This window comes from Budorcas taxicolor, chromosome 1 (assembly GCF_023091745.1).
Source record: "Budorcas taxicolor isolate Tak-1 chromosome 1, Takin1.1, whole genome shotgun sequence".
NCBI classification, from domain to species: domain Eukaryota; kingdom Metazoa; phylum Chordata; class Mammalia; order Artiodactyla; family Bovidae; genus Budorcas; species Budorcas taxicolor.
Window position 1 is genome coordinate 87,200,461 of NC_068910.1, and position 26,706 is coordinate 87,227,166.

The 26,706-nt window shown below is 38.4% G+C and overlaps 1 protein-coding gene across 1 annotated transcript in view; it reads left to right on the forward strand.

The window, feature by feature from the left end:
• Positions 1–3,585: 3,585 nt before the first annotated feature.
• SAMSN1 (SAM domain, SH3 domain and nuclear localization signals 1) overlaps positions 3,586–26,706 on the forward strand; it is a 173,212-nt gene continuing 150,091 nt past the window's right edge. Inside the window, 2 exon segments of the mRNA XM_052646142.1 lie at positions 3,586–3,642; positions 9,920–10,051. Coding sequence (XP_052502102.1) covers positions 3,619–3,642; positions 9,920–10,051 — 156 coding nt within the window. The 5' untranslated portion in view covers positions 3,586–3,618.

A 26,706-nucleotide genomic window follows, 5' to 3' on the forward strand; every position in this document is an offset into this window, starting at 1 on the left:
ATGAAGGGGTTATTGAACTCTACTTTTGAGGATGTGTGAAAATTTCATAATCAAATTTTGAAAATATTGACACTTGAATTAGTGTTACAGCTTCTAAAAGAGACCTTAAGGAAGAGACTCAAAGTCCTAGTTTCATCTGGTTTTGATTAAATTGTAATATTACATTTTCTCAAAATACATCTTAAATAATACTCCCCCAAAATACTAACTTGAGAAAGCATGCAGAAATAGTATAACTTACAGGGATGCCAAGGCTCTAGGGAGGATCGTAAAAAAGCAGCCAAACACAGAGGGCTACTTGACACTCATGCCTACGGCATCTGATGCCTTCATCTAAAAGTGTGAGAGCTTCATGCTTCGAGCTTCTGCATCCAGATTCAGACCCTGAAGGGAAGGGCAAGGGAACTGCGGCCTGTGGCCATGACTCTGACCTCACTGATTCTCTGCATCAGTTCAGTTCCGTTCAGTTCAGTCGCTCAGTCGTGTCCGACTCTATGTGACCCCATGAACTGCAGCACGCCAGGCCTCCCTGTCCATCACCAACTCCTGGAGTTTACCCAAACCCATGTCCATTGAGTCGGTGATGCCATCCAACCATCTCATCCTCTGTTGACCCCTCCTTCTGCCCTCAATCTTTCCCAGCATCAGGGTCTTTTCTAATGAGTTAGCTCTTCACATCAAGTGGCCAAAATATTGGAGTTTCAGCTTCAGTATCAGTCCTTCCAATGAACACCCAGGACTGATCTCCTTTAGGATGGACTGGTTGGATCTCCTTGCAGTCCAAGGGACTCTCATGAGTCTTCTCCAACACCACAGTTCAAAAACATTAATTCTTCAGTGCTCAGCTTTCCTTATAGTCCAACCCTCACATCCATATATGCCTACTGGAAAAACCATAACCTTGACTAGACAGACCTTTGTTGACAAAGTAAGGTCTCTGCTTTTTAATATGCTGTCTAGGTTGGTCATAGCTTTCCTTCCAAGGAATAAGCATCTTTTAATTTCATGGCTGCAATCACCATCTGCAGTGATTTTGGGGCCCAGAAAAATAAAGTCAGCCACTGTTTCCACTGTTTCCCCATCTATTTCCCATGAAGTGATGGGATGCCATGATTTTCATTTTCTGAATGTTGAGCTTTAAGCCAACATTTTCACTCTCCTCTTTCACTTTCATCAAGAGGCTTTTTAGCTCCTCTTCACTTTCTGCCATAAGGGTGGTGTCATCTGCATATCTGAGGTTATTGATATTTCTCCCAGCAATCTTGATTCCAGCTTGTGCTTCTTCCAGCCCAGTGTTCCTCATGATGTCCTCTGCATAGAAGTTAAATAAGCAGGGTGAAAATATACCTCCTTGACGCACTCCCTTTCCTATTTGGAACCAGTCTGTTGTTCCGTGTCCAGTTCTAATGGTTGCTTCCTGACCTGCATACTAGTTTCTCGAAAGGCAGGTCAGGTGGGTGGTGTTCCCATCTCTTGAAGAATTTCCCACAATTCCTGGTGATCCACTCAGTCAAAGGCAATGCTCTGCATCAATGCCAACAGTTGTGAATCAAGAGACCAACGCTTATATGAGAAGAATAGTTCTTAGTCATGAGTAAGCAGTCTGTCCTGTAATCTGTTACATGGAACTCAAGTATTCTTAGACAATAACACTCCAAAGTAGAAGTTTACCAAGCAACTCTCCAGGTATTCCTAATTAAAGGATGCCATTTCCAGTGGGGAACCAAAAATAAATATAATTTAAAGGAAAAATAAGTCCAAGGCCAGGCTGAAGTAAAAGCACACTTGCAAGATCTAAATTTAACTTTGCAGCAATTCTACTTTTGGGTAAACAGTCAAAAGAATTGACATCAGGGATGCATACAGATTCATGTATGCTCATATTCAAAGCAGCATTATCTACAATAGATACAAGGTAAAAGTAACCAAAGTGTCCACCAACATAAATGAATAAACAAATCGTGACACATACATCTGGGACGGGGGAAGAGGGATAAATTGGGAGATGGGATTGACATATTCACACATACATAAAATAGATAACTAATAAAGACCTACTATATACCACAGGGAACTCTACTTAATTATCCGTAATGGCCTATCTGGGAAAAGAATCTAAAAAAGTGGATATATGTATATGTATAACTGATTCACTCTTCTGCATGCCTGAAACTAAGACAGCAATGTTAGTTGCTCAATTGTGCCCAGCTCTTCGCAACCCATGAACTGTAGCACACCAGGCTCCTCTTTCCATGGGATTTTCCAGGCAAGAATACCGGAGTGGTTTGCAATTTCCTTCTCCAGGGGATCTTCCCACCCCAGGGATTGAACTCGGGTCTCCTGCACTGCAGGCAGATTCTTTACCAAGTGAGATACCAGGCAAGCCCTTATAAATCAGCTATACTCTGATAAACACAAATGAATGAATGAATAAATAAATGAATTAACCATCCTCATTTCTGTTGAAAAAATGTGGTACATCCATGCAATGAATATTATTTACACTCAAAAAAAAATTCTGATACACACTGCAACATGAGTGAGCCTTGACATTATGCTAGGTGAAAGAAGCTAATTACAAAAGGCAAATAGTGCATGATTCCATTTAAATGAAGTACCTGCTGCTGCTGCTGCTGCTGCTAAGTCGCTTCAGTCATGTCTGACTCTGTGTGACCCCATAGACGGCAGCCCACCAGGCTCCTCCGTTCCTGGGATTCTCCAGGCAAGAACACTGGAGTGGATTGCCATTTCCTTCTCCAGTGAATGAAAGTGAAAAGTGAAAGTGAAGTCGCTCAGTTGTGTCTGACTCCTAGAGACCCCATGGACTGCAGCCCACCAGGCTCCCCCACCCATGGGATTTTCCAGGCAAGAGTACTGGAGTGGGGTGCCATTGCCTTCTCCGAAATGAGGTACCTAGAATAGTGAAATTCACAGAAACAGAAAGTAGAATGGTTGTTACCAGGGGCTGGGGGGAGGGAGGAATGGAGGAGAGTTAGTGTTTAAAGGGCACAGAATTTCCGTTTTATAAGATGGAAACGTTCTGGAGATGGATGGCTATGATGTTTGCACAAAAACAAGAGTATACCCAATGCCACAAAACTGTACACTTAAAAATGGTTAAAATGGGAAATTTTAAATGATGCATAATTTACCATCATAAAAAGAATAAGGGATCCAACATTATTTTAATCAGTGGAAGAGGAAGGAGACATGGGTGATGGGACGCACCTGGTACTGAGCTTGGAACCAACCAACAGAAGGGGCTAATTTATGTCGGAGAATGCCGTTTTCTCCCAGGCGTGCTTCATATTTTTAACTCAAATAGGCCTATGGTTGTTCCCACTGCATTTTTCTTCCAGATTTTAGGAATATTATTGTCACCATTGAAATCTGTTTACAAAGATCATGGTTAGTCTCATTCTCTCCTTTTATTAGTCAAGGTTCCTCATTAATTTAGAAAATTGTTTGTTCAACAAAGACCTATTTCATTTGATAATGGTCTGTGAATCCCTGGGATTATGGCAAGGATTTTACTCTGGAGTAATCTCCTGGGAGCACTGTCCAAACAGCTGTGAAGCCAAGAGAGGGCACTGCGACAAGGAGCGGAAACTGACCAAAATGAATCTTTTCTGCTTTTCGCTGGTAAGATTTTTAATACATGTACCATTTATATCCTCATCTTTATTTTATTGTCTGGAACTAGGGTCTACCCTAAACCCCCTAAATGGTGATATTTTAGGATACATTCTAGGATTTCATAAGAAAGTCTATGTCAGAAAAATAAGGAAACATTTTCATTAAAGAACTTAAGCCAACTGTGTGCAGAGGCAAGTAATTTACGAAAACAGCATACATTTATCTATAACAATGATTAATTACTTAACAATTTGATATTGAATTTCTAAGTGTGAGATGTAGATAGTCTTTTTGAGGAACTATTTTCTTCTTTTCATTATTGAGCACAAGAGTTTTTATTTTGCAAAATATGCTGCATTGGGGTTACTGGTTTTGCTTTGGGACATTCTGAGTAATCAAAATTCCTCCTTTATTGTTTGAGTAATGGATTCAGTTAAAGGAAAAATAAGTCCAAGGCCAGGCTGAAGTAAAAGCACACTTGCAAGATCTAAATTTAACTTTGCAGCAATTCTACTTTTGGGTAAACAGTCAAAAGAATTGACATCAGGGATGCATACAGATTCATGTATGCTCATATTCAAAGCAGCATTATCTACAATAGATACAAGGTAAAAGTAACCAAAGTGTCCACCAACATAAATGAATAAACAAATCGTGACACATACATCTGGGACGGGGGAAGAGGGATAAATTGGGAGATGGGATTGACATATTCACACATACATAAAATAGATAACTAATAAAGACCTACTATATACCACAGGGAACTCTACTTAATTATCCGTAATGGCCTATCTGGGAAAAGAATCTAAAAAAGTGGATATATGTAAACCAACCATGGAGGCAGCTTGCTGAGTTACACAGCCCTGTAAATGCAAGGTACAATAGATTAATCCAGTCCTGCAGATGCGCTCATTCAAGGGAGTAGGCACCTCTCAAATTCTTTTTTACATTATTGCTTTTTTTTCCTTTTAGCCTGAAGTGAATCAGTGGAAGTTAGCAGATAGTCATAGATCTGGAAATATTTTATAACTCTAACCTGCAGTTGTGACCATCTGCCAATGCTAAAAATGGATTTCAAAAATAATTTTATTCATTTCTATCTGTGTTTACAGCAGGGTATTATGCCTATTCATTGGTTTTTCAAGATGTCGATGGGAGATCCCTGTCATTTGAGGAAATAAAATGGTTTACTTTGATGTTTGTTTTCTTTCCAAATTGCAAATAAGATTAACATAAGTGCTAGAGATGGTGCTGACATAGTTGTAATACCTAAACAGGAGGCATTTTAAGCCAAGATAAGGGATTTAATCTTAGAGCATCTTGAAAAATAAAATGCAGTTGTGAGTTGTGGCAGGCTGAATCATCGAGTTCAGCTTGCCTACATACTCCTAATTTACAAAATAACAGCCAGTGCTCAACTTTGCTTTGTGCCGTATAAATCTGACTGGAGAAATCCCATTTCAGGTGATTTAAGTGGTATTATGCATTTGCTTCTAGTTGCTCTAAAAGAGCTATATGTGGTTTACAGGAATATACTTCCCATGGAAATAGGCAGTGTAGCGGCAGAGCCGACCGTGTTCTGAAATCACGCTGAATGGTGCTATAAGCGTATGCTAATGTTTCTATAACATAGCAGAGCTCAGCATGCATGGCATATGCTTTGTAATCCTTCTAGTAAAGACATAAAACCATATAATGAGTGTGACTGTCTTTCTCCGTAATAGGGAAGGTGGCACGCCCTCAAAAAGGATTGCTTCAAAGCCATGCCTCAGGTACTCAGTTTGACTGCCATCTCTTTCCCATCTCTTTAAGCTAGCCTTGTTCAGAAACGTGTTAGCTTAGGTTGAACCATCATTAACACTGACTTATTGTGGGTAAGCATTCTGAAGTTTATATGTGGTTAAAAGTAATTTCTATAATAAGAAAATGTCCACAAGGTACTTGGTTAAAAAAAAAAATCAAAACTATTTTAGATATTTTTATTCCTTCTTGGGGAATAAATAAATAAAATTATTTAGCATATGGGCTCCCAATCAGGGTGTTATGACACCCTACCATGCTGTTATGAGCTGTGAAAAAGGGGTGGGGTCATAGCTTTTGCCAGGATTTGGTGTGTAATTCAAAACACATTTTATCTGTGCCTATAGGAATGTGAACACATGGGGCACAGCATTTTAAAGAAGAGATTAAAAACTACTGATTTAGTGGAGAGATTGCAGAATTAAAAAATGGAAGTGTAAATAAACATATTGACCCTTAAATCTTTAAGAAATAGGTGATGCTAAATAATAAGCATCACATAAAGATTAGCATTAGGAAAGTCAATGAATGAGTTAAACATTCTCTTAAGTGTAGGGGCGAATTGTAAATCTTTTAGTAAATGGGGTTTTTAAGAGAAATATAAAGCCAAACTTAATGAACTACCCATTTTTAACCAAGGATACTATAAATAATCCATTAAAGGTGATTGCTATTATTTTGGATCTATAAACTCCAAATGGGGTCTATTTTTCAAAAGGGAGGCAGAAATATCCTTTTATGTGGGCCACTCTGAATCCAGAAATTTTCTTAGAGTTTTACATGGTGATAAGGCTTTTAGAAAACCTGCTCATTAGAAGCAGGATGATTTTTTTGTTGAGCTCATCATAGAGTTATTGAGTTTAGCTTGACTTTGTAACCCAGTAAAGTTATAAATCAATTTCCCGTGCACCATTTCTTCAGTGATTTGAAATGCTGCCCCTATCTTTATTTGGTTTATATATTTTATCCCATTGGTATATCTCCATCCTTTTCTTTTTGACTGTTCTACACACCTATTAAGGTAATTCTAATGCCCAGCAGATATCTTACTCCAAAGAATGTCCTCTTCTTTTTATCTTCAAACTGTGGACTTTCAAAATCTCTTTGCTTCTATAAATATACAGAATCATCTTATCAAGTTATGTGAAAGTTTTTTATGGGATTTTGATTAAAATAAATTTAAATTTTTCACCTTTAGAGGAAATTTACTTCATTCTGAGGTTGAGTTCTCCCATCCACAAACATGTATAACTCTCCTCTTACTCTAATCTTTCATGGCCTTTAAAGATGTTTTATAATTTTCTCTAAAAAGTTCTTGTACATCTTTGCTAACTTTATTGCTAGTGGTCTAAAGAATTTTGGTTGCTATTGTGATTTTTTCCCTAATTTTTTTTGCTGATTTATAGATGTGTTATTGATTTTCAAATTTTGATATTGCAAGGAAGTGGTGGTGGTTTAGTTGCTAAGTCATGTCTGACTCTTGCAATCCAATGGACTATAGTCTGCCAAGCTCCTCTGTCCATGGATTCTCCAGGCAAGAATACTGGAATGGGTTGCCATTTACTTCTCCAGAGGATCTTCCTGACCTAGGAATTGAACCCTGGTCTTCCTGCTTCTAATAATCTATGCTTTTTGGGGGTACTTTTTATGTAGATAATCTGTCAATTTTCCTCTTCTGTAGCAATTATACCATTCTCTGCTTCTCTCTGTCTCTCTCCTATAACACTGACAAATAAAAATACTATATGGTAGGCATCCTAGTCTTGCTTCTAACATTCATGTAATTACTTCTAATTGAGTCTTCCTGAGTTTTTTGGTAAATAACCCTCATGAGGTTGAAGAAGTCCTGTCTTTTCCCAATTTGCTGAGATTTTATCAAGGATGAATAATAAACTGTTTAAAGCCTTAAAATATTTATTGAAGTGATAAAATTTTTTAAGCATGTTACAGCATGTTTAAATGTTGAAATATCCTTATATTCCCTGACCATGATGTATTTTTAAATACATTATTAAATTTAATTTTGCTAACATTACATTTAGGAGTTCTTAAAACTGTAAGTAAAATTGGTCCCTAGTTTTCTTAATTGGCAAGAAAAATCTATCACTTTATTTTGCTAGAATTCCTGATAATCTGATGTTGTAATGCCTCAATATGTCCTCCACATATTTACCCGAATGATTCATGGGTTTTCTGTTTATTCTTTTATGCACTCTGGGTGAACTCATCAGCATTTTCTAATTCTTTTGAGAGGTCTAGAGTTCATCCCAATTTTTGATTACTTAATACAAATGTCTGTGGTTATATTATTTTCAAGACTTCGTAATTGTTTTATTTTCTGTTTCTGCCTGTTTTGGTATCATCATAGGTTAATTATTTAAATTGTAAAATTCCTTTTTTATTTAGCTCATGTGAAGAGGATAAATGTTCTCTTTAAATTATTTTTCACCTGTTTTATGATTTTACATTCATGCAATGGAAGTGGAAATGGCTCTATCTTTAGCTTGTCAATTCATTTGACTTTTTGTCAGCTTTTGATCCCTTCATGTGCTTTGACTGGTGTTGAAGCATAACCTCATCTCTCTCTGAGTCTCTCCGAGTGTCTCGGTCTCTGTCTTTCCCTCTCCTCTCCCTCTCACCTCCATCCTCGTCGCTCTCTTTTCTCTCCTTCCTGGCCTCTTTACCTTTCTCCAGCTAGCTGTGAGGCAAAAATCTTCAGTCTTTCCGAGGCCCCAGTTTAGAAACAAGGTTTACGTTGCTGGTCCAGGTATCTCACCCCAGGGGGGTATTGGCTTATTACTGCTCCAGTCATTGAATCAGCTGGCAGCTTGTCTCTGATCCCAGTTTGCTGGCTGCATTGAATTTTACTTTTTTGGCCTATGACTTCCAAGAAGCAAAAGCCTCAGCAGCTTTGGGAAGGAGATTTTTTCAGCCTCCTCCTTTCATTTTTCAGCCTCCTGTGGGTGCTGCAGCCCCTGGATTTCATCAGGGAGCTTGCTTAATGTGGAGGACCACCATCACACATTACACCACAGGGACAAGATCCATCAGTACTGCGTGTTTGTGGGCAGACACTTCACAGGTTCAAAGTTTAACCTCCGGTCACCACTTTGTGATTCTGTTAGGCTTTCAACTTTCCTACATGTTTAGGTATTTAGAGCACACATGTCTTAGGACTTAACCTAGGTCTTATAAATTTTCCTGATAATTCATTTGGAGTTCAAGTTGCTCGAATTATCGAACTGTAGCACAGAACTTACTGGTTGAAATTTCTAAAGGTAGACAATGTGAATACAATTCAATCTTTTCTTTTTTTTAAATCTTAACAAAATGTATTTTTAAAGATCAGAACATTTTTTGTACAATACTATGGTTTCTCACTCATTGTTTCAAGCAAGAAAACTTTTTTTTTGTAATCCAGCAGACATTTATATTGATGACATCATTATCAGCATCACCAGTTACTATGACGAGAAATTTTCAGTATATTGAGTGTATACCTCTCTTCCTTAAGACTGTCTCCAGCTAATGCCACACAATACAATTCAATCTCAAAAGGAAAAGAATCATAACAAGTCAATTAGTCAGTAAGTAAGCTTCCCAAATACAAAGAAGCATAGAGTTCACAATAGTGTTACATGTAGATTCATACAGTTTAAAATTCATTATTCCAAAAAAAGGATAAAAACAAGTGAATAATATAACTTATTAATGTAAATACTTTAAACATTAATATTAATGCCTTTATTGTACCTGTGAGATATTTTTGCTATTTCAAAACATACACTGTATTTAATTTTATCCCAAGTTTTTCTTTTAAGGTGAATGAAACTGCAACTTTACAGTTGAGGAAGCTGAAGTACAACAGACTGTGTTTCTTATACGAGGACACAGTACTAATTGGTACTCCCATCAGAGGGATGCACATAACTAAAAGCTATGACCTGACAGCCAGGGAAGTTTCTTGGTGTCCAAAGAGGTCTTTTCTTCTTACCTTGAACTTTATGTTCTCATCATGCTTCTTGAGAAACTGCTTCATTTGGCACTTCCTTCGTGGCTCAGACAGTAAAGAATCTGCCTGCAGTGCAGGAGACCTGTGTTTGATCCCTGGGTCAGGAAGATTCCCCTGGAGAAGGAAGTGGCTATCCACTCCAATATTCTTGCTTGGAGATTTCCATGAACAGAGGAGCCTGGCAGACATCTGTGGGGCTGCAAAGAGTCGGGCACAACTGAGCAACTAACCCTTTCATTTTCACCAACACTTAGCGTTTTATTTTAATTCCTGGCTCTCTAGTGAGTGCTGAGAGTGCCTCTCTTTTCTGTCTTGCTCACTGTTGAACACTGGCATACCATAAAGTATAATCCCAGTGCAAGGATCATTTAGATAGGGTACTGTATAAAGGTAGGTAGATGGTTAGACAACTTTCCAATGGAAATTATCATTTTGTTATTCCTTAACTCAGAAATCTCTCTACTGCAGGAAGGCTCTACGGACAGCTTATATGAGCCAGTCCCAGAGCAGCAAGCTCACCAAGAGAGGAGCTCAGGTAGAACTGATTCTTTTTTCTCACCCTCTGAGGACAGTGGAAGATCACACAGCAATCTCTTCATGGTGAGTGAAACTTGAGTGAATCACCTCTTTTCTATTGTATATGTAGAATCACTTCCTTAAAGAAGCACGTTAATATGGCAAAAGACCCTGTTTTCTGAAACTTCTTCATTTACTTTTAATTTCTACTTTTCATTGTTTTGTCTTACATGATTTTGGCTTATTAGTATGAGCTACCACTTACAAAGTATGTATTAGATGATCAAGTAGCTAAAATTATTTAATCAAAAGCAAACTTATGACAAAGAAGTAATTGTATTGCTTTCTAGATGATGAAATTACAGGAGAGAAATACAACATAACTTGTTAAAGTCTATAAACCATTTAGTGTTAAAGCTGGCAATTAAATACACATTTATATAATGTCCACATCAGCAGTTTACTGGTAAACCAGGTCCTCGGGATGAGTGGGGAGAACCTGAGATTTGTAGCATTTGCCAGTTCCCATGGTTTGAATGGTCCTACTATGGTTGACTTCAAGCTGCCAATGGTTTAATAACAGGCTTACAATACCTGAATATTTAATTATTCATCCTCTCTAGCGCCAACTTCAGCACACCACTCACTGCCTTAAAATCTGTGCTATCTCTTTACTAAAGCACTGCTTAAATTTATGGACACACACCATCAACTTACAAAATGTTGACTATTATTAGGATGCAAAGGCAAATAGTTTTGTGAATTATATTTATAATTACCAGAGGCAGAGAGTTCTCCATGCTCTGCAAAATTAGCCCTGTTCCTGTTTTACAGTGCAGGCAGTTTTCTTAGTCAATTGGGCTGTAATTAAATTAATCCCATTCTAATAAACTTATTTTGTTTCTACTTTGACTTAGGACAATATAAAAAGTCCTATGTCTGCAGCAAATAACGAAATTTTCTATACTAACAGATAGAAAGTCACCTCTTACCCTTATAATCACACATTTCCTCAATAACAGCAACAAAAAAATAATATCAACTAATATTTACTCAGTGCTTTCTTTTTGTCAGGGACTGTACTGGATGATGTTTTATATGAAATTATTTGTGCTGGTCCTCACAGTAACATTATAGAAGTTTAGAAATGTTGAGAAAGGGTAAATAACTTTCCCAGTTAAAGAGAGGATGAGAAAAGATAAGATTAAAATACCTTCCAATGTTACACCAATCTGCACAGCTACCTATCTTATTAGCTGGGGACATTGGAAAGTTATTTTCCCAGCTTACTGAATGCATCTGTTTCCCAGAAACCTAGATCAACGAAAGGCTAATATACTATTATGTGTGTGTGCCTAGTTGCTCAGTCCTGTCCGACTCTTTTGTGGCCCCATGGATTGTAGCCCACCAGGCTCCTCTGTCCATGGGATTTTCCAGGCCAGAATACTGAAGTGGTTTGCCATTTTCTCCAATAAACAAGTTCAATAATAAGTCTCAGTAAGTAAATATAATTTAAAAAATTCCACTCTGTACCCTTTTCAATATCCTTAAAATATTGATGTTGACAGATATGTTTAAGAGGAAACAGCAGTACATTTTACATCTCAATGTGAGAGAGAGAGACCATTACATGGGGAATGTCAACTGACACTGCAAAATGTTTGTAAGCATTTTTTCTCTATAATTAAAACGAAAAGGTGAATAGGATTAAAAGATTCAAGATATTTCCTTAAATGTATGAATTTAATAAGTATGCAAGAAAAATAAGTTCATGACCAACTAGTTTACTGGGACTGTTATCAAACGTCATTTATACTGCAAAAGTAGATGAAAATAAAACATGATTTAAACTGCTACAGCTCTCTTTCCGTATATATGTGAAAGTGGAAGTGAAAGTGAAAGTCACTCAGTTGTGTCCAACTCTTTGCGACCCCATGCACTATACAGTCCATGGAATTCTCTAGGTCACAATACTGGAATGGGCAGTCTTTTGCTTCTCCAGGGGATCTTCCCAACCCAGGGATTGAACCCAGATCTCCCACATTGCAGGCAGATTCTTTACTAGCTGAGTCATATATATATTTCTGTATATATATATATAATTAAATATTCAGGTAAATGTATACATTTTATATATCGTATACAATAAATATATATGTATCACAATTTAATTTTAAAATATATGCATATATATCAACATAAATGTTTATATGTATATAAATATCCACTTGTGCTAAATTGCTTCCATTGTGTCCAACTCTTTGCAACCCTACAGACTGTAGCCCGCCAGGCTCCTCTGTCCATGGGATTCTCCAGGCAAGAAAACTGGATTGGGTTATCATGCCCTCCTCCAAGGGATTTTTCAGACCCAGGGATTGAACCAATGTCTCTTATGCTTCCTGCATTGGCAGGCAGGTTCTTTACCACTAGCACCACCTGGGAAGCCAGTATATAAATGTATATGTGTATATATGGAGAAGGAAATGGCAGCCCACTCCAGTATTCTTGCCTAGAGAATTCCATGGGCAGAGGAGCCTGGTGAGCTACATTCCATGGAGTCACAAAAAGTTGAACAAAACTGAGCAACTAACACATGCTTGCATATGTGTGTATATATACACACTCACACTGAAAAGCAACTGGTTCAATTATTAATGCCACTATTCAATTGTTGAATTATACCAGTTGTGTCAGATTATTATGGACACCTATTTTATTCCTGATGAAAATGATCCATAGCTTGGATAAAACAAAATTAGTCTTTTAATCATGAAATTTAGTGATTTTAGAACTTTCCATCTAAGTTTCTGAAGGATAGAGGGTTTTTTTTTTCTTCTACTATTCTCACTTTTCTTTTTTTTCTAATTCAAGGGGAGAAAGATTTGGATCAGTCATAATAGTATTGAAAATAGATGCTTCTTTCTGGATTAATGTTCTGAAAATACTATGAAAAGCCCTCTAAACTTAATGGAATTATTCCCCAACTCTGAGAGTCCTCAGCCCAAATGGGTTCGTAATTTTCCTGTAGGGAAGAGGTGCTCTCAAACTTACACACTTTACACCCAACCCAACAGCATACATAGTTAGAGTGAAAATTTATAGCTCATACTAAAAATAATGTCATTTGCCACATGAATTGAAAAGACAAACAAGAGAAGAATCCTAGGCCTCTAGGCTTCTCTTAATCTATTTTATTTATGCATACATATTAGAAGTGAGAAGTTTTTTGGAGGTTGTAAGATGTTCCAGGGCCCCCAAAGAGAAGATCAGGTGTAGACCAACTGCATAATTAGAGAGATGTTTAAGGGAAAAAAAGTAATGTTGGGGTTTTAAATGAAGAACATCAAAAATATCCAGTTTACATTTTAATTGAATTTCTAGGAGGGATTGGTAATGGAGAGCTAAATAGTCTAAAGAAGAACTGATTTAAAATGAGACTTTATTAAATTTTATAAAGATAATAATAAGTGGTTCATTTATAATGCATAGCAAAGCCAGAGAGTTTGGGAGGGCTACTACCAAAAAAAGATTTACAATAATAATAATAGCTAAAAAGTTTGATAGAGTGAATAATCATGCAGCTAAGCAAATATGCTGAAAGAAAATAGACTAACATACTAGCCTAGCTAAAGACTGATTACTTTATTACGTTAGGTAAAATGTCGGTTGTTACTGCTTGATTCTGTACCTATTTTAACACCACTTTATTATATCTTAAGCTAATAAATGATCTTGAATTAGAAAAAAAGAGAGAACATGAAATGTTTGTACCTCTGCCAGTTTGGGGTTAACAAGATCAAGCCTGAATTATCAAGCTTGCCATCTATATTGATTGAAGTAAGCCAATAATTGTCAGTTTTCCACTTCATTTTGTATCTCATAAATTAAGTCGGTAAGATATTTAAGCCTTTTCAAGGGCTAGTGTGTTAGTGGCTCAGTCGTGTTCGACTCTGTGATCTCATGAACTGAGACTCACCAGACTCCTCTGTCTTGGAATTCTCCAGGGAAGAATACTGGAGTGGGCAGCCATTTCCTTCTCCAGGGGGTCTTCCTAACCTGGGGATAGAATCTGGGTCTCCCAAATTGTAGGCAGATTCTTTACGGGCTGAGCCACCAAGGAAGCCCTTCTCAAAAACGAGCTTAAATGTGGAACAGGGGATGTATCTCTATTATTTGTGGGATGCATAAATATTCATTCAATGAATATTGGTAAGCTAAATGGATCAGTGAATGGATCAGTGAAAATTCATTAGTCATGCTAAATAAAGTCTTAGTTATGGAGAATGTATGGTGCAGTGTCATATATGAGCTTTGGAGGTGGGCAGATGTGAATCCTCATTCTAACTTTGCACTTACTAGCTATTTGACTTGTAAAAGCTGTTAAAATTCCCTACACCTCAATGTCCTCCTCTGTAGAATGAGGACAACAATCCTCGGTATGGATTCAGCCTAGTTCATTTTCAGAGAAGAGCATCCTGGCTTTCCACTGAGTACTCCAGTTAGAATGACAGATGTACTACAATAGAGCTGTGACTAGAACCGCTGCCCTGGCTAGCCTGTACATGTACTGCCCACGAGCTAAGAACAGTTTTTACAGAAAACAATTAAGTATACCCATTGTAAAGGGAAAGTGTTAGTTGCTTAGTTGTGTCCAACTCTTTGTGACCCCATGAACGGTAACCCGCCAGGCTCCTCTGTCCATGGGGTTTTCTAGGTAAGGATACTAGAGTGGGTCAGTCAGTCAGTCAGTCAGTTCAGTCGCTCAGTCATATCCAACTCTTTGTGACCCCATGAATCACAGCACGCCAGGCCTCCCTGTCCATCACCATCTCCCGGAGTTCACTCAGACTCACGTCCATTAAGTCGGTGATGCCATCCAGCCATCTCATCCTCTGTCATCCCCTTCTCCTCCTGCCCCCAATCCCTCCCAGCATCAGAGTCTTTTCCAATGAGTCAGCTCTTCACATGAGGTGGCCAAAGTACTGGAGTTTCAGCTTCAGCATCCTTCCTTCTAAAGAACATCCAGGGCTGATCTCCTCTAGAATGGACTGGTTGGATCTCCTTGCAGTCTAAGGGACTCTCAAGAGTCTTCTCCAACACCACAGTTCAAAAGCATCAATTCTTCAGTGCTCAGCCTTCTTCACACAATATCACAGTAATCCAAGTCTATGCCCCAACCAGTAACGCTAAAGAAGCTGAAGTTGAACAATTCTATGAAGACCTACAAGACCTTTTAGAACTAACACCCCCAAAAGATGTCATTTTCATTATAGAGTACTGGAATGCAAAAGTAGGAAGTTAAGAAACACCTGGAGTAACAGGCAAATTTGGCCTTGGAATGCGGAATGAAGCAGGGCAAAGGCTAATAGAATTTTGCCAAGGGAACACACTGGTCATAGCAAACACTCTCTTCCAACAACACAAGAGAAGACTCTACACATGAACATCACCAGATGGTCAACACTGAAATCAGATTAATTATATTCTATGCAGCCAAAGATGGAGAAGCTCTATACAGTCAGCAAAAACAAGACCGGGAGCTGACTGTGACTCAGATCATGAACTCCTTATTGCCAAAGTCAAACTTGAATTGAAGAAAGTAGGGAAAACCACTAGACCATTCAGGTATGACCTAAATCAAATCCCTTATGATTATACAGTGGAAGTGAGAAATATATATAAGGGATTAGATCTGATAGACCGAGTGCCTGATGAACTAGAGTGAGTAGCTGTTCCCTTGTCCAGGTGATGTTCCCAACCCAGGGATCAAACCTGGGTCTCCTGCTTTGCAGGCAGATTCTTTACTGTCTGGGCTACTAGGGAAGCCCATAAGTGGGCTACAACTATTTTCCCTTACCCTCAGCTCTGCAGCAATTCTACTGTCTGATGTCAGATGAGAAGGGCCACTCCTTTAATTTTTAAACACTGATAAATAAATTATCTCAAATATCTATCTAGTAAGAATTCCAAAGAGTTGGGATAATTGTCACTATTGAATTTTATCAGCCAACTGCTTTTAATTAATTTTTTAGCACTTATTTTGTGTGAGGCACTGTTAGAGTCAGTTGGCATACATTAGTGAATAAAATTGTCAAAGATTAAAAAAATAAATAAAAACAAAGGTAAAGAAGACCATGCCATAGAAACTATATGTGGCCCGCAGAGGCTAAGCTATTTACATCTGACAGTTCATGGAAAAAGTTTGCTGATCTAGCAAGCAACATTTTTAAAAAGAAAAACAGGTAGAATTTAATTTAATAATATTGTACTTGAGTATATGTAAAAGATTATTGCTTCAATCTTTCAACTTGTAATTATTATGAAAAGTTAATGAGATTTTATATTTACATAGATTTTGAAATAAGATATGTATCTTATGCATCAATTTTGATGTTAAAATTTCAGTGGTTAAAGTGAATCCTGCTCCTAATGAAACAATAAAACTTGTGTATTTTTGAGCCAGCTTCAATTTCAAATTTTAAATTAAATTAAAGTTTAGTTCCTCAGTCAGACTGGCCATATACCAATTGCTCAGTAGCCACATACAGTCAGAATGGCTACCGTATTGGACAGCGTAGAATTAGAGGCTTGAAATTGCTGGTGATGTTGAGGTATCCAAGTAACCAAATAATATTAATTCCCCACTTTACTTCGGGAAACACAAAGTATAAAAATACTTGATGATAAACAGTTATATACTTTTAAGAGACAAGACTATAGTGAATAAGTGTATTAACCAGTGAGGAAGCTGAGATTGGTGATGTATCTGAAATGGAAGGAGTCAAGCCTGCAGTTCTGGCTTCCCAAATACTAATCTTTTCTTTGGCCTCTCTGTCCCAAGCGAGTGTGTGTGTGTGTGTGTGTGTGTGTGTGTGTGTGTGTGTGTTTTGCATGTCTAGGCAAGAGAGTAGGAGAGGCTGAGTGGGAGAATATGTTTTGGGGAGATAAGAAGTGAAGAGGTGGGGAAGACAGAAAAATAAAGAATCCAACCTTGTTATATACACTGAATATAATCTAATATATATGACATGACAGAAAGAACTTGAGATGGGCAATGAAGTTAATAAACTTGAGTTTCATTCCTGCACCCCAGGCAGCTGAAAACTCTGTATCCTTGAAAATGTTATTGAACTTCTCTGACCCTAAGTTTTCTGAGCAATAGAATATGGATAAAGATGTCTGTCTCTTGGTTTGTAGTGAGGATCAAATGTTATAACACACGTTAAGCACCTGGCATAATGTATGTTAATGTTCATTTTCCTTCCTTCTACAACTCATCACACCAGGGCAGAGTGATCCTTTAATTTAATATCCTTGATTAAATGACTTTAAGTCAAACTCTCACTTGAGCTTGGATGTCGTTTTAAAATAACTGCTCAAAAAATTTGTAATCAACACTGCTTACCTAAAAGCATTGATTTTTTACCAGGCTGGACAGGAAGAAGCAACAGGATTTATTGTTGATGTGCATTAGAAAACCCAAGATTTTAATCTCCACAAATTGCCTCAAATCGTGAACAACCAGTTTGAGTGCAATGTTTGACGTTCATTCCAAGATTTCCCTCCATGTGTAAATAGTAGTAAACAAGAAAATCTATCCCAGTGACTCTTATTATCCTCATTTATATTTCAGGTATTTCTTTGGTCCATTTTAAGTTAAATATTTTTTAAATGCAAGTTTATTTATTTCTCTATTTTTATGTTCTTACTCATCAACATTCTGCACTGATAAAAAGCACTGGTGAAATCAATTAAATTGCTCCCAGCTACCAGATGTTAATGAGAGTGTAATATAGCAGATTCAAACAGAGTTTTAAAGACAAATGATACGATGCATGTCTAACAGTTTGTTAGAGCTCAGCACTAATGAGGCCAAGGTCAAGGGTTTAATCCCCTCTTGGCCAGTTAGTTTTGCTCCGTTCCATAGCCACTGGCAGGATCCATGACCCAGCCTGCCATCTTGGCCGTGCAGGCCATTGATCATTAAGGAATCTGGGTTAGAGGATGAGGTGGCACCATTACCCACTACAGGAAGATCCACTGAAGGGACAAACAACCCAGCTGACCAATAGTTTATCTGCCCATGAAGATTTTACTTCCCTATAATCAGTCTTCAGGCCACTAGTGCAATTCTCAACTTTCAACTTGGCAGAATGTATGGGGCAATGATGGGCTTCCCTGATAGCTCAGGTGGTAAAGAATCCACCTGCAATGCAGGAGACCCCCAGGACGATTCCAGGGTCAGGAAGATCTGCTGGAGAAGGGATAGGTTACACACTCCAGGATTCTGGCCTGGAGAATTCCACAGACTGTATAGTCCATGGGGTCGCAAGAGTCAGACACGACTGAGCAACTTTCACTATGGGGCAATGGTAAGGGCATTAAGAGAGAAAACTGAGTCCTTGCCTTGGCTTTGTTTCTAAATAGCACTGAATAATCATTACATAATCTGACTCTTCATCGCCACCTCTATAAGATAATAGGATTAGACTAGACGTTCTCCGAGTCCCCTTGCTGCTGGTTCCATGGGTACGTTTTAATACTTTTTTGGAAGGCAGGGTGTTTTTTAAGATAAAACACTATTATCTTCCTTCTGAAACTGAAGGCAGACTTTTAAGATGGCCTCTAATAAACCCCACTGAATAAATCAGGGTTCTGTAGAGAAACAGAACTAATAGGATGTGGATATATTAAAAGAGAAATTTATTTTAAGAACTTGGCCAGTAGGGAGGCTGGCAGGTCTGAAATTTGGAGGGCAAGCAGCAGGCTTGAGACCCAGAGAAGGGCTGATGTTATAACAAGTTGAAAGGTACTCTAGAGGCAAAAACCCTCTTCTTTGGGGATTACAGTCTTTTCTTCTTAAAACCTTCAACTGTTGAAATGAGGTCCAGCCACATAATACGAGGTAATCTGCTTTACTCAAAGTCTATTTCAGTGTTAATTTCATTGGTGCTTGACCAAGTGTCGGGTTCTGTGGCCTAGCCAAATTGACCTACAAAATTCACCATCGTTTGCCTTCTGGTATTTATGTCTTTAATACTCACCTTTCTTTGTGCGTGACTTGATTCCAGCAGAATTTGGCAAAGGTAATAGAAAGTCACATCTATGATTAAGTTATAAAAGACTATAACTTCTGTCTTACAAGCTGACTCTCTCTATTGCTTTCTTGCTTGCACATTACAGTGAAGCAAGATCCCATCTAGAAGGGGCCCATGTGGAACCCAGAGGCCAGGAACCCAGAGGCACATTCAGCCTACAATCAGCAAGGAGCAGAGGCCTATATTTCAACAATCTATTGAAAACAAATGCTGTCAACAATTGCTGAGAGAGCTTGGAGGAGGATTCTCTTCCCAGCTAAGCCTTTAGATGAGACCTCAGACTCTTGGGCCAATAGCTTGAACGCAAGCCTGAATCAGAGGATCCCCATAAGCCATGCTCATGTTCCTGACACAAAGAACTTGTGAAATGATACATGTGTATTGTTTTAAGGCATTACATTTTAAAGTAATATATTGTATAGTAATAGATAACTAATGCAGGGTCTAAAATTCACGTGATAAGTTATTGATCAGAGTTATTTGTAGATAACCAAAATCCAAGTTAGCTCATTTAAACAGAAATAAATGGATTGCAGGCCTAAAAATTCTCCAAATTGTTGGGAGGTTGAAGACAGATCCTCTAGCTGAGTTTGAAGAAATGACTGAGAAGCACACTGCAAAGCTTGCCATCCTGAAGAGAGCCACTGCTTCCAGCATCATCCATCATAAGTGGTGAAATCAAGATGCCACTATCATAGCAGCAGGCTTCATAACTACACTATCTCTGCTGAGATTTGAGATAAAAAAATGGATGCCCACCTTGTCTTTTCTCTCATGTTAGTCAGTTTTGAATCAGTGGCTTCAGTTGGTCCATGTGATGGATAGGACCTAAGACACACATCTTACCCTCGTAACAAAAGGATTCTTCTCCCTTTCTCTACTTCTTCCCTTCCCTATCTCTTTCCCTCCTTTGCTTCTCCTTCTCTTTCTCTCTCTTCCTCCTCCTTCTTTTGCCTCCTCCTTCTTCTACACATTGATTTTAGGATTAGTGAATGACAGATGTTGGCTATAGCAGGAAATACATATATCAAAAATATCTAGAGATAAAATGAAACACCATGTAATTAAATGCTGCATTATAAGTATAAAGCCCAACTTCTACAATAATTCTCAGAAGGGATTTCAAAAAAATAATACAATCAGAGCACAAAATGTACGAGTCAAACATAAAAGTCCCAGCTTTTAAATTTACCAGCTATGTAATCTCAGACAAGTCCTTGAAACCCAGTTTCTTCTCCAATAAAATACAGAAACTACTTGTTACTTTCACTCATCATTTGAAAATAAAAGGTGACAATGCAGTTAACATTATTAGTGCAGTGGCAGGAACAAAATAGATGATCAATAGTAAGCGTTATCACTAAGAACATGACTGTGGTTTGTGGTTTAATGGTGCAAGTTCAGTGGAGAAGGCAAGGTTTAAGCTGGGCTTGAAAAGGAAGAGCTAGGGTTAAAAATGGTGAAGCGTAAGTAAGTACCCTGTCTTAACATCTTCCACAAAAGGCCTTAAAAAGCACTTAGAGCTGAGTGTCTTATAAACGGATACATGAACACACTGAAATGTGACATGTCATCTTAGAATAGGTGAGTAATGAAGTCAAAGTAGGTAACTCCCAGGTTGGTATTCTAACCATTCAACTGCATTTCTTACTTGCCTCCAAACTATTAAAATTGGGAATTTTTTGGTTCTGTCTCCATATTAGCATCAGCATTGACATAGCTATTAATAACATAGACACTAAAGGAAGAAAATGAGATTAACAAAGGCATCCCATCAGCCAGGCCTTCGTCAAACTATGAACAAGAGGAGTCAGTGTCAAAACAGTGCATGTAATCCTTTTCTTGATTTCTAGATTGTGAAATGACTCATAACAAGTTGACATATAAAACACAGATCAGCTTCATTAAAAACACTGCACTTTTCTTTCATTTTTATTTTTTATTCATTATATCTACAGTCACATACAGCTATTCTTCTGCCACCATTTCATATGTGAATCATTTCTGGTGGTTTTAATTAGTTTCCTCCCGTAAATAGAGACGTATGTTAAACTAAAATGAAATCAATAGATTAAGGTTAATTATTCCCTATTCTCTTTTTTATTTCCTAAGCTCAGGATACAATTACTAATTGAATCTAATGAAAGCCATGTTATCTCTTTAATCATGTTTTAAAGAAAAGGCTATAAAGCAAAAAAGCCCATTCCCATTTTAATTTTCTCTTAAAAGCTTGAAATATTGTAGAAAAGGAAACATGGATTATTTCTACTGGAAGAGTTTTTCAAATTCTTGTTCACCAACCTTCATGTAATAGGTGTAGAGACTGAAGTTCTGAGAAGGTTCTTGGACCTTACTCAGTTTAGCAGCAGACCTGGGAAATCAGGGCTTCCTTGGCAACTGAGTTGGTAAAGAATCTGCCTGTAATGCAGGAGATCCTGGTTTGCTTCCTGGGTTGGGAAGATCCCCTGGAGCAGGGATAGGCTACCCACTTCAGTATTCTTGGGCTTTGCTGGTGGCTCAGACAGTAAAGAATCTGCCTGCAATGCAGGAGACCTGGGTTTGGGAAGATCCTCTGGAGGAGGGCAGCCAGCAACCCACTCTAGTATTCTTGCCTGGAGAATTCCAATGGACAGAGGAGCCTGGAGGGCTGCAGTCCATGGGATCGCAAAGACTCAGACATGACTGAGCAACTAAACACACACACCCACTGGGAAATCAAGCCAGGTTCTGGAGTGCCAGTTCAGTGCTTTTTCATTGTAAGAATGAAGCTTGATAATTTTACCCATCTTATTTCCTATCACACTTTTCACAGCTTTGTTCTTGTTCCATTTGGGGCTATGAGGAATAAATAAGAATGATATAAGTAGCAGGCAACATGAAATCTAAACATTATTTGTCTTTCTCCTTTCTAAAACCTTCAGTTCACATCAGTTGCTTAGTTGTGTCCGACTCCTTGCAACCCTGTGAACTGCAGCACACCAGGGCTCCTTGTCCATCACAAACTCCCGGAGTTCACCCAAACCCTAGTCCATTGAGCCTGTGATGCCATCCAACCATCTCATCCTCTGTTGTCCCCTTCTTCTCCTGCCTTCAATCTTTCCCAGCATCAGGGTCTTCTCAAATGAGTCAGCTCTTTGCATCAGGTTGCCAAAGTATTGGAGTTTCAGCTTCAGCATCACTCCTTCCAATGAACACCCAGGACTGATCTCCGTTTGAATGGACTGGTTGGAGCTCCTTGCAGTCCAAGGGACTCTCAAGAGTCTTCTCCAACACCACAGTTCAAAAGCATCCATTCTTCTGTGCTCAGCTTTCTTTAGAGTCCAACTCTCACATCCATACATGACTACTGGAAAAACCATAGCTTTGACTAGATGGACCTTTGTTGACAAAGTAAGGTCTCTGCTTTTTAATATGCTGTCTAGGTTGGTCATAACTTTCCTTCCAAAGAGTAAGCGTCTTTTAACTTCATGGCTGCAATCACCATCTGCAGTGATTTTGGAGCCCCCCAAAATAAAGTGAGCCACTGTTTCCAAATCTATTTGCCAAGAAGTGATGGGACTGGATGCCATGATCTTAGTTTTCTGAATGTTGAGCTTAAAGCCAACTTTTTCACTCTCCCCTTTCACTTTCATCAAGAGGCTCTTTAGTCCTTCTTTACTTTCTACCATAAGGGTGGTGTCATCTGCACATCTGAGGTTATTGATATTTCTCCCAGCAGTGTACATTCCAGCTTGTGTTTCCTCCAGCCCAGCGTTTCTCATTATGTACCCTGCATATAAGGTAAATAAGCAGGGGGACAATATACAGCCTTGACGTACTCTTTTTCCTATTTGGAACCAGTCCAGTTCTAACTGTTGCTTCCTGACCTGCATACAGGTTTTTCAAGAGGCTGGTCAGATGGTCTGATATTCCCATCTCTTTCAGAATTTTCCACAGTTTATTGTGATCCACACAGTCAAAGGCTTTGGCATAGTCAATAAAGCAGAAATAGATGTTTTTCTGGAACTCTCTTGATTTTTCTGCAATCCAGCAGATGTTGACAATTTGATCTCTGGTTCCTCTGCCTTTTCTAAAACCAGCTTGAACATCTGGAAATTCATGGTTCATGTATTGCTGAAGCCTGGCTTGGAGAATTTTGAGCATTACTTTACTAGCATGTGAGATGAGTGCAATTGTGCAGTAGTTTGAGCATTCTTTGGCATTGCCTTTTTTGGGGATTGGAATGAAAACTGACCTTTTCCAGTCCTGTGGTCACTGCTGAATTGTCCAAATTTGCTGGCATATTGAGTGCAGCACTTTCACAGCATCATCTTTCAGGATTTGAAAGGGCTCAACTGAAATTCCATCACCTCCATTAGCTTTGTTCATAGTGATGCTTTCTAAGGCCCACTTGACTTCACATTCCAGGATGTCTGGCTCTAGATGAGTGTGAGTGATCACACCATCGTGATTATCTGGGTCGTGAAGATCACTTTTGTACAGTTCTTCTGTGTATTCTTGCCACCTCTTGCTTAATATCTTCTGCTTCTGTTAGGTCCATAGAATTTCTGTCCTTTATTGTGCCCATCTTTGCATAAAATGTTCCCTTGGTACCTCTAATTTTCTTGAAGAGATCTCTAGTCTTTCCCATTCTGTTGTTTTCCTCTATTTTTTTGCACTGACCACTGAGGAAGGCTTTCTTATCTCTCCTTGCTATTCTTTGGAACTCTGCACTCAAATGGGTATATCTTTCCCTTTATCCTTTGTTTTCACTTCGCTTCTTTTCACAGCTATTTGTAAGGCCTCCTTAGACAGCCATTTTACCTTTTTCATTTCTTTTCCATGGAGATGGTCTTGATTCCTGTCTCTTGTACAGTGTCATGAACCTCCGTCCATAGTTCATCAGGCACTCTGTCTATCAGATCTAGTCCCTTAAATCTATTTCTCACTTCCACTGTATAGTCATAAGGAATTTGATTTGGGTCATACATGAATGGTCTAGTGGTTTTCCCCACTTTCTTTAATTTAAGTCTGAATTTGGCAATAAGGAGTTCATGATCTGAGCCACAGTCAGCTCCCGGTCTTGTTTTTGCTGACTGTATAGAGCTTCTCCATATTTGGCTGCAAAGAATATAATCAGTCTGATTTTGGTGTTGACCATCTGGTGATGTCCATGTGTAGAGTCTTCTATTGTGTTTTTGGAAGAAGGTGTTTGCTATGACCAATGTGTTCTCTTTGCAAAACTCTGTTAGCCCTTGGCCTGCTTCATTTTGTACTCCAAGGCCAAATTTGCCTGTTATTCCAGATATTTCTTGACTTCCTACTTTTGCATTCCAGTTCCCTATAATGAAAAGGAAATCTCTTTTTGGGTGTTAGTTTTAGAAGTACGTGTAGTTCTTCATAGAATCGTTCAATTTCAGCTTCTTCAGCATTCCTGGTCAGGGCATAGACTTGGATTACTGTGATATTGAATGTTTTGCCTTGGAAATGAGCAGAGATCACTCTGTTCTTTTTCAGATTGCATCCAAGAACTGCATTTCAGACTCTTTTATTGACTATGATGGCTACTCCTTTTCTTCTAAGGGCTTCTTGACCACAGTAGTAAATATAATGGTGATCTGACTTAAATTCATCCATTCCAGTCAATTATAGTTCACTGATTCCTAAAATGTTGATGTTCACTCTTGCCATCTCCTGTTTGACCACTTCCAATTTGCCTTGATTCATGGACCTAACATTCCAGGTTACTATACAATATTGCTCTTTACAGCATGAAACTTGCTTCTATCTAAAGCCTGTGTAAATGTAATTTCATGAATCACAACACATCTAAGGATACTTAAAGCAAGCTACCAGGTGGCTCAGACAGTAAAGAGTCTGCCCACAGTGGAGAAGACCCAGATTAGATCTCTGGGCCAGGAAAATCTCCTAGAGAAGGGAATGGCTACCCACCCTAGTATCTCGCTGGAAAATTCCACAGACAAAGGAGCCTGGCAGGCTGTAGTCCATGGGGTTGCAAAGAGCCAGACACAACTGAGCTACTAACACTTTCACTTCAAGCAAGTTCTAATAATAAACAAAAGCAAGTTCTAAAAAAATGGTACAAATGAACTTATTTACAAAACAGAAACAGACTCACAGATTTAGAGAACCAACTTGTGGTTATCAGAGGAGAAAGGTGGGTGGGGGAGAAATAAATTGGGAATTTGGGATTGACACATTACACATAGCTATCTTTAAAATAAAATGTCTTTCCATGAAAAAAAAAAATCTGGATAAGAAGCTTTTGAAAAGGAAGAATCTTTTGTAATGCAAATAACCATCTTCTAAGTAACCTATATCACCATCCTGGATATTTATAGCACTGTGAAAGGAGTTTGTTAGTTCAGGATTGATAGAAAGCTACTTAGCTCACCAGTAGACAAATGGCCAAGTTCTACACAGTTTACCAGCCCTGTCCCTGATGGATTTATAGTACCCATGCATTCTCCAGGTGCTGCAAATTCTAAGATCTGCCCTGAGATGATGAGCCTTGTGGGGATACCGTACACCACCTGCTTCTCTTGAGGAAATCAGAATTCATTAGCACATAGGGTTATTACTCTTTGATAGGAGCTAGACGGGCTGGCAAGAGAGTCTACTTTTCACATCAGAATGAGCTGATGTTGCTTCTGCTTCTTCTTGAATGCATTCTCATGGGGGGATAAAATCTGTTTTCCCTGAGAACTACAGGTTTATTATAGTCATATACTGTGGGGGCTCCAATGTGAAGTCTGGCATCTAAATTCAATGATTCCTGAAGTGCCCATGTTTTATTAAATGTGCCATCATAAATTACTGGGCATTCTATGATGATTATGATGATGGCATTCACAAAATGATTAGTGCATTTAAAACACATTCATACACTTGTCTTCAAATAAAACTACATATTCATACTATATAAAATAGATAACCAATAAGGACTCACTGTATAGCACAGAGAACTATCCTCAATATTTCATTATAACCTATAAGGGAAAAGAATCTGAAAAAGAGTACTACGTGCATATGTGTCTAAATTGAAATATAACTGAATCATTGTGTTGCACACCTAAAACTAATACATTTTAAATCAACTGTATTTCAATTAAGAAAAGAATTCAACCCAATCACACAATGGGCAGTAGACTCAATGGACATTGCTCTAAAGAAGACATAAGGATGGTCAAAAATACATGAAAAGATGCTCAACATCACTAATTATTAGAGAAATTAAAGTCAAAACTACAATGAGATATGACACTCATCAGAATACGTGCATGCATGCATGCTCAGTCGTGTCCAACTCCTTTGCGACCCCATGGTCTGTAGCCCACCAGGCTCCTCTGTCCATGGAAGTTTCCAGGCAAGCATACTGGAGTGCGTTGCCATTTCCTCCTCCAGGGGATCTTGCCAACACAGGGATCAAACCTGCATCTCTTGCATCTCCTACATTGCCCGGCAGATTCTTTACTACTGTGCCACCTGGGAAGCCCCAGTCAGAATGACCATCATCAAAACCATTTTAAAAAAATGCTAAAGAATGAATAGAGAAAATGGAACCCTCCTACACTGTTGGTAGGACTCTAAATTGGTAGAGTCACTATGGAAAACAGTATGGAGGTTTCTTTAAAAACTAAA